Raw genomic sequence first — 7,500 nt, forward strand, 5'->3', positions numbered from 1 at the left:
GTGTGTGTGTCTGACGTGTGTGTGTGTGTGTCTGACGTGTGTGTGTGTGTGTCTGACGTGTGTGTGTGTGTGTCTGACGTGTGTGTGTGTGTCTGACGTGTGTGTGTGTGTCTGACGTGTGTGTGTGTGTGTCTGACGTGTGTGTGTGTGTCTGACGTGTGTGTGTGTGTCTGACGTGTGTGTGTGTGTGTCTGACGTGTGTGTGTGTGTCTGACGTGTGTGTGTGTGTCTGACGTGTGTGTGTGTGTCTGACGTGTGTGTGTGTGTCTGACGTGTGTGTGTGTGTGTCTGACGTGTGTGTGTGTGTCTGACGTGTGTGTGTGTGTCTGACGTGTGTGTGTGTGTGTCTGACGTGTGTGTGTGTGTGTGTGTCTGACGTGTGTGTGTGTGTCTGACGTGTGTGTGTGTGTGTCTGGCGTGGGGGTGTGTGTGTGGCTGTCGGGTGTGTGTGAGTCTGACGTGTGTGTGTGTGTCTGACGTGTGTGTGTGTGTCTGACGTGGTGTGTGTGTGTCTGAGTGTGTGTGTGTGGTCTGACGTGTGTGTGGTGTGTCTGACGTAGTGTGTGTGGTGTGTCTGACGTGTGTGTGTCTGACGTGTGTGTGTGTCTGACGTTGTGTGTGTCGTGTGTGTCTGACGTGTGTGTGTCTGACGTGTGTGTGTGTGTCTGACGTGTGTGTGTGTGTGTCTGACGTGTGTGTGTGTGTGTGTCTGACGTGTGTGTGTGTGTCTGACGTGTGTGTGTGTGTGTCTGACGTGTGTGTGTGTGTGTGTGTGTGTGTGTGTGTGTGTGTGACGTGTGTGTGTGTGTGTGTGTGTGTGTGTGTGTGTGTGTGTCTGACGTGTGTGTGTGTCTGACGTGTGTGTGTGTCTGACGTGTGTGTGTGTGTCTGACGTGTGTGTGTGTGTCTGACGTGTGTGTGTGTGTCTGACGTGTGTGTGTGTGTCTGACGTGTGTGTGTGTGTCTGACGTGTGTGTGTGTGTCTGACGTGTGTGTGTGTGTCTGACGTGTGTGTGTGTGTGTGTCTGACGTGTGTGTGTGTGTCTGACGTGTGTGTGTGTGTGTCTGACGTGTGTGTGTGTGTCTGACGTGTGTGTGTGTGTGTGTCTGACGTGTGTGTGTGTGTGTCTGACGTGTGTGTGTGTGTCTGACGTGTGTGTGTGTGTCTGACGTGTGTGTGTGTGTGTCTGACGTGTGTGTGTGTGTCTGACGTGTGTGTGTGTGTCTGACGTGTGTGTGTGTGTGTCTGACGTGTGTGTGTGTGTGTCTGACGTGTGTGTGTGTGTCTGACGTGTGTGTGTGTGTCTGACGTGTGTGTGTGTGTGTGTGTGTGTGTGTGTCTGACTGGTGTGTGTGTCTGACGTGTGTGTGTGTGTCTGACGTGTGTGTGTGTGTCTGACGTGTTTGTGTGTGTGTGTGTGTGTCTGACGTGTGTGTGTGTGTGTGACGTGTGTGTGGTGTGTCTGACGTGTGTTGTGTCTGACTGTGTGTGTGTGTCTGACGGTGTGTGTGTGTGTCTGACGTGTTGTGTGTGTGTCTGACTGTGTGTGTGTGTCTGACGTGTGTGTGTGGGTGTGTCTGACGTGTGTGTGTGTGTCTGACGTGTGTGGTTGTGTGTCCTGACGTGTGTGTGTGTCGGTGTCTGACGTTGTGGTGTGGTGTGTCTGACGTGTGTGTGTGTGTCTGACGTGTGTGTTGGTGTGTGCTGACGTGTGTGTGTGTGTCGGTGTGTGTGTGTCTGACGTGTGTGTGTGTGTGTCTGACGTGTGTGTGTGTCTGACGTGTGTGTGTGTCTGACGTGTGTGTGTGTCTGACGTGTGTGTGTGTCTGACGTGTGTGTGTGTCTGACGTGTGTGTGTGTCTGACGTGTGTGTGTGTCTGACGTGTGTGTGTGTGTCTGACGTGTGTGTGTGTGTGTGTCTGACGTGTGTGTGTGTGTGTGTGTCTGACGTGTGTGTGTGTGTGTCTGACGTGTGTGTGTGTGTGTCTGACGTGTGTGTGTGTGTGTGTGTGTCTGACGTGTGTGTGTGTGTGTGTCTGACGTGTGTGTGTGTGTGTGTGTCTGACGTGTGTGTGTGTGTGTGTGTGTCTGACGTGTGTGTGTGTGTGCGCGTCTGACGTGTGTGTGCGTGTGTCTGACGTGTGTCTGACGTGTGTGTGTGTGTGTCTGACGTGTGTGTGTGTCTGACGTGTGTGTGTGTCTGACGTGTGTGTGTGTCTGACGTGTGTGTGTGTCTGACGTGTGTGTGTGTCTGACGTGTGTGTGTGTCTGACGTGTGTGTGTGTGTGTGTGTGTGTCTGACGTGTGTGTGTGTGTGTGTGTCTGACGTGTGTGTGTGTGTGTGTGTCTGACGTGTGTGTGTGTGTGTGTGTGTGTGTCTGACGTGTGTGTGTGTGTGTGTGTGTGTCTGACGTGTGTGTGTGTGTGTGTGTGTGTGTGTGTGTGTGTCTGACGTGTGTGTGTGTGTGTGTGTGTCTGACGTGTGTGTGTGCGCGTCTGACGTGTGTGTGCGTGTGTCTGACGTGTGTCTGACGTGTGTGTGCGCGCGCCTGACGTGTGTGTGTGTGCGCGCGCCTGACGTGTGTGTGTGTGCGCGCGCCTGACGTGTGTGTGTGTGCGCGCGCCTGACGTGTGTGTGTGTGTGCGCGCGTCTGACGTGTGTGTGTGTGTAACACTGCAGGCGTATGAGAAACAGAAGAAGGCTCTAAGGAGTGAGGGAAAGTTGGAGTCAGGGTCAGAGGAGAGAGAGAAGATTGAGAAGTTCAAGAATAAAGAGAGCAGCATTGTCTCCAAACCCATTAACCCTTTCATCACAGGTACAGGACACACACACACACACACACACACACACACACACACACACACACACACACACTGTTTTCTTTAGCGAATGTGTTTTTTGACTATTGAAGGAGGTGTAAATCCTGTTGTTTCTGTAGGTCAGAGTAAAGATTCATCCCCGAGTGGCTCAATGAGCTCTTTCAGCTCGTCCAGCTCTGCCTCAGTGTCCACAGAATCCACTTCCTCCTCCAGTCTGCCCAGTTTCTGGATCCCCAGCCTGACCCCTGAGGCCAAACCCACGCTGCTAAAGAAACCGGTAAGTTCTGTGTTTGTATGATGCCTGATGTTCTTCACCAGCACCAGATGTTTTAAACGTGTTCACATTAACAGGCTGATGTAGAGAACAGGGAAGTGATGATGAGAGATTTCAGCTTTACACAAAATCTAGTAATGGAGATGAATCAAGAATCATTTCAGTATCAAATCGAATCCCTTGAATCAGTTTGACACGAATCATGAGTCAGCTAAAGATTCCACCCCCCTGTGGTGTACATACTGTCTCTGTACCAGTGTGGGGTCGGTGTGTCCTCTTATCAAATACACACACACACACACACACACACACACACAGGCAGTTGTGTTTACTCAAAAAGGGCATCATTCTCAGAGTGCCACTTTACCCTGGTCACACCGATCTCCTGTGTGTGTGTGTGTGTGTGTGTGTGTGTAACACTGGATAGGACGACAGGTCAAACACTTGTTTGCTGTGTCAGAAACGTCTGTGTATTTATATGTTACAATTTAATAATATATTATTTATTTTCGACATGTGATATTTGATATTATTTAAAATTTAAATTAGAATGTTTCCTGTTATAATGTACATCAGTTTCCTGCCCATTTATTTTCTCTTCTTCCTTTTCATCCTCCCATAAATGTAATGATTTATTTCCTCTGACTTTATTTCTCTCTCAGTCTAAGACAGTGTTGTGTCCGATGTCGGGTCGTCCTCTAAAGATGAGTGACCTGATATCGGTGCGTTTCACTCCGCTGGACAGCAGCCTAGACAGAGTGGCCCTGCTGACACGCCAGGTAATCTCACACACACACACACACACACACACACACACACACACACCAGTGTAGAAATCACTATCAGCATTACAGGGACTGAAATGAGGAGATATTTTGGAAGGATCATGTATTTATTTAGACCTGCTGATATGGAGGAAGGTCTTTGACCCATTGTTCCTGTTTCCAACATGTCGGTTTCTGTTCACCTGCTACCTGATTAACCCTTTAAACCCGCGGCAGGTGCAGTGAGATCATCGCTGTTCTTCACCTCATCTGTCACTTATTAAATAGTTCTGCATTATTTTCAGGACAGATACGTGTGTGCGGTGACCAAAGACACGCTGGGGAACTCGGTCCCCTGTGCACTGCTCAGGCCTTCGTGAGTCAACAAGGCTTTTATTTACTTTGTGTTTGTATATTTGTTTAATATTTATGTGTATAAAACTAATATGTGTATACAAATATTTTTTGGGGTTTATTTATTTATATTTAGATATGGGGAAATTTTGCTTTCCCATTTTTAGTCTCTCTGTCTCCCCCCCCTCTGTGTGTGTCTCTCTCTCCCCCCCCCCCCTTCTCTCTGTGTGTGTCTCTCTCTCTCTCCCCCCCCCCTTCTCTCTGTCTCTCTCTCTCTCTCTCTCTCTCTCTCTCTCTCATACACAGAGGGTCAGTGGTCACTCTGGAGTGTGTAGAGAAGCTCATACGTAAAGACATGATCGACCCGGTCACAGGAGACAAGCTGAAAGAGAAAGACATAATAGTCCTGCAGAGGGTAAGAGTGCATGTGGGGGGTTTGGGGGTAGAGGTGGTAGCTGAGTTATGTTGGATTACCAGTTAGAATGTTGTGAGTTCAAGTCCCAGGACCACCAGGCTGCCACTGCTGGCCCCTGTGCAAGGCCCTTAACCCTCAAATCTAAAAACTTTTGATATAATGTAAGTTGTTCTGGATAAGTCTGCTAAATGTGTGTGTGTGTGTGTGTGTTAGGGCGGGACAGGATTCGCTGGTTCTGGACTTGATCTCTGTGCTAAAGAGGCTCGACCCGTCATGCAGGCGTGAGCTCCTGTATGTAACCCCACCCTTTACTCCGTGTGTGTTGTTTACATTCAGTAAGATGTTTCATCCTTTAGCCCTGATGGTGTTTGTGCAGTCTGATGATTAATGACACAAACAGGATTGTTGTTTGTGTAGTTTTTTGCTCCATGCTCTATATACACACTTTAAATAAGTTTTGTTTTTGTAAAATAAATTTTTATTTCCAGATCCTATCATTGGAGTAAATTTTATTTTTTTTTTGTTCTCAAATGAGATTATAGAAGAGGTCAAAGTTCATCATGTTCTCTCAGAACCAGTGTGCCATAATCTGTGATGGTGCTGAGTTTAACCACATCCACATTGTCCATGATCTCACTGATGGAGAGACGACCGTCCTGATGACACACACACACACACACAGAGGGAAAACATTCACACTTCCTTTATTCCTGTCATGATCCCTGTGAAGAGTTCAGTTTCTCTAACTTTCCTCTTACAGTTTAAAAAAAATATAAAAAAATGTAAACACGAATAAAAAAAAAACAGGATTTGGCTTTTATTTGATCTGGAATTCACAGAGAAATGATTCATCAGTAAACTAACAGAACTGTGTCTCATTCCAAACACCTTCTGCCTCCTCTGTACCTCTCACTGTGAGGGACCTCTACTGGGGATGGGAGATGTTCAGGCGTGTGTGTGTGTGTGTGTGTGTGTGTGTGTGTGTGTGTAACAGCTCGGTTCAGGCGCTCAGTCTCTTGTCTTCAGTGTGTAACTCTGGTGTGTTCATGAACAAACACAAAGTGGTTCCTGAGTGTGGCTGATCCTCATCCTACCTCTGATCCTGACCCTGAGGTCCTCCTGAGCGTGTAGCTTTGGGTGGAGTGTGTAGATGGAGTAGACTTGGTGTACAGGTGCAGTCTCAATGCAGACACCTTCTGAATCACACCGAGGCTGTAAGTCCCTGCTGTGGACCGTCACAAGTTCATGTCTCCTGCTTCACTCACCAACCTCTGACCTGATAACGACGTACTCCTCTATCGGCTAACGTCCCTCTGAGGAACGCTTCTACATCGCTGAGGTTTTTACTGAAGGGGAGGGGAGTGAGAGGAGTGGGAGGAGTTTAGAGCCACACTCAGGGTGTAAAAACGTGCTGTATGGATGAGTGTGAGTGTGTACGTGTACGTGTACCTGGTGTTTAGTGAGTAAAAGCCGTGTGACTAAATAAATACAATCTGTTTTAGGTGAACTGAAATTCTCTCCCTGCCTCCTGACCCCATCACTGACCCTTCTGTTGTGACCCCGACCTTTAACCCCACCCCAATATTAAGACCCTCCCACCTGTTAATATAAAATGTAAACGGATATTTCTTTGCATAGAGGATTGTATGCTCGATTCCCCCTTCTGTACATGTAAGTGTTTGAGCCCTGACTCAGATCAGAGCTCGTCGTGTTTCCTCGTCAGATCTTCTCCATAATTGGTGGCTTGGCTTCCAACAAACATGTTCCAGTTATCCAGAATCTCTGCCTTGGAAATTTTCTCATCCTGATTGAGGGTTGATTGGAGATCCGTTGGTTAAGTAATAACGATAGATAAAGTGAAGTGGAGAGGGATGGAGGGATGAGGAAGAGAAGAGAGAATTAAATAGATTGTTGCGGATTAAAGTCGTAATTAAAACGGTGTTAACGAGACGACGAACCGCGGCTCTGAGGAGCGTTTACTCACGTTGTTCTTGTCTGTCTCGTGAATGAGATGTTTGGCCTCGTTGTCGGTGTGATCGACGTCTCTCGGCAGAATCCAATGAGCAACTTCATCAGCGTCGAGAAAACCGTCCTACAGAAGAGACTTAATTAAAGAACTTTATGAAATCTGCATTTTACTTTTTTGTGGATTTTACAGTTTATAAAATTGACTCAGGTAAATGTTTAAATGTGCGGAACATCAAAGCTCGGGCTTCCTCAGGATTCTGACTCGTTAGTAGTGATTTGAGACGAGACCTTTGTTCAGAGTCTGCGTTAGGTCTGGGGTTAACTCATCGTTTACTGGGGAATGACGGCGGAGAGAAGGAACGTTTAATAAAGATCACCTCACCAACCGTTCAGTCGTTACACGTCACTTCAATAATCTGGGGTTTTAGACACTTTTTGAAAATCAATTTATAGGCCGCGCCCCCTCAGCTGAGACTGACGGGCACGGAGGTCACGCCTCCTTTGCTAAGATGCTTTGATGTAACTAATCTTTGTTTAATCTGTTCTGTCAGTCACGCCCTCGCTCTTCACGCCCTCGCTCTTCACGCCCTCGCTCTTCACGCCCTCGCTCTTCACCCAGACGTTAACGCTGTTCAGTGTTAGTTTTGTCCTGATGAACACACCTTGTTGAGGTCTCTGTACTCGGAGAAGTGTTTCCTCTCTGTAGTCACCCACTCAGGTTCGCTCTCGCCCTCCTCAGGAGTGAACATGTCGCCTACAGAACACACCGCACCACGTTACACACTCCCTCGGCTTTTACTCTCACCCGGCTTTTCTCTTCACACACGGCACAACTCACCGATGTACTCCTCTAAATTGACCTTGCCGTCTCCGTTCTTGTCAATGTCCTCCATCGTCTCCTGTT

At 47.8% G+C, this 7,500-nt stretch overlaps 2 protein-coding genes across 3 annotated transcripts in view; one reads left to right on the forward strand and one right to left on the reverse strand.

Moving 5' to 3' along the window:
- The window catches only part of nosip (nitric oxide synthase interacting protein), an 8,087-nt gene extending 2,965 nt beyond the window's left edge, over positions 1-5,122 (forward strand). The window contains exons 5-10 of the mRNA XM_060892250.1: positions 2,682-2,817; positions 2,941-3,098; positions 3,758-3,874; positions 4,165-4,235; positions 4,520-4,628; positions 4,842-5,122. Coding sequence (XP_060748233.1) covers positions 2,682-2,817; positions 2,941-3,098; positions 3,758-3,874; positions 4,165-4,235; positions 4,520-4,628; positions 4,842-4,913 — 663 coding nt within the window. The 3' untranslated portion in view covers positions 4,914-5,122. The remainder of the gene's footprint in view (positions 1-2,681; positions 2,818-2,940; positions 3,099-3,757; positions 3,875-4,164; positions 4,236-4,519; positions 4,629-4,841) is intronic.
- rcn3 (reticulocalbin 3, EF-hand calcium binding domain) overlaps positions 5,123-7,500 on the reverse strand; it is a 6,417-nt gene continuing 4,039 nt past the window's right edge. The window contains exons 5-8 of one of the 2 annotated variants that reach the window (XM_060892249.1): positions 7,435-7,495; positions 7,259-7,350; positions 6,613-6,720; positions 5,123-5,284 (exon numbers count right to left, since the gene is read on the reverse strand). In XM_060892249.1, the coding sequence (XP_060748232.1) occupies positions 5,177-5,284; positions 6,613-6,720; positions 7,259-7,350; positions 7,435-7,495 (369 nt within the window). In that variant the 3' untranslated portion in view covers positions 5,123-5,176. Of the gene's footprint in view, positions 5,285-5,423; positions 6,433-6,612; positions 6,721-7,258; positions 7,351-7,434; positions 7,496-7,500 lie in introns of those variants that run through there. The other variant, XM_060892248.1, reaches the window with a different exon arrangement.

This window comes from Tachysurus vachellii, chromosome 18, assembly GCF_030014155.1.
Source record: "Tachysurus vachellii isolate PV-2020 chromosome 18, HZAU_Pvac_v1, whole genome shotgun sequence".
Classification (NCBI taxonomy): domain Eukaryota; kingdom Metazoa; phylum Chordata; class Actinopteri; order Siluriformes; family Bagridae; genus Tachysurus; species Tachysurus vachellii.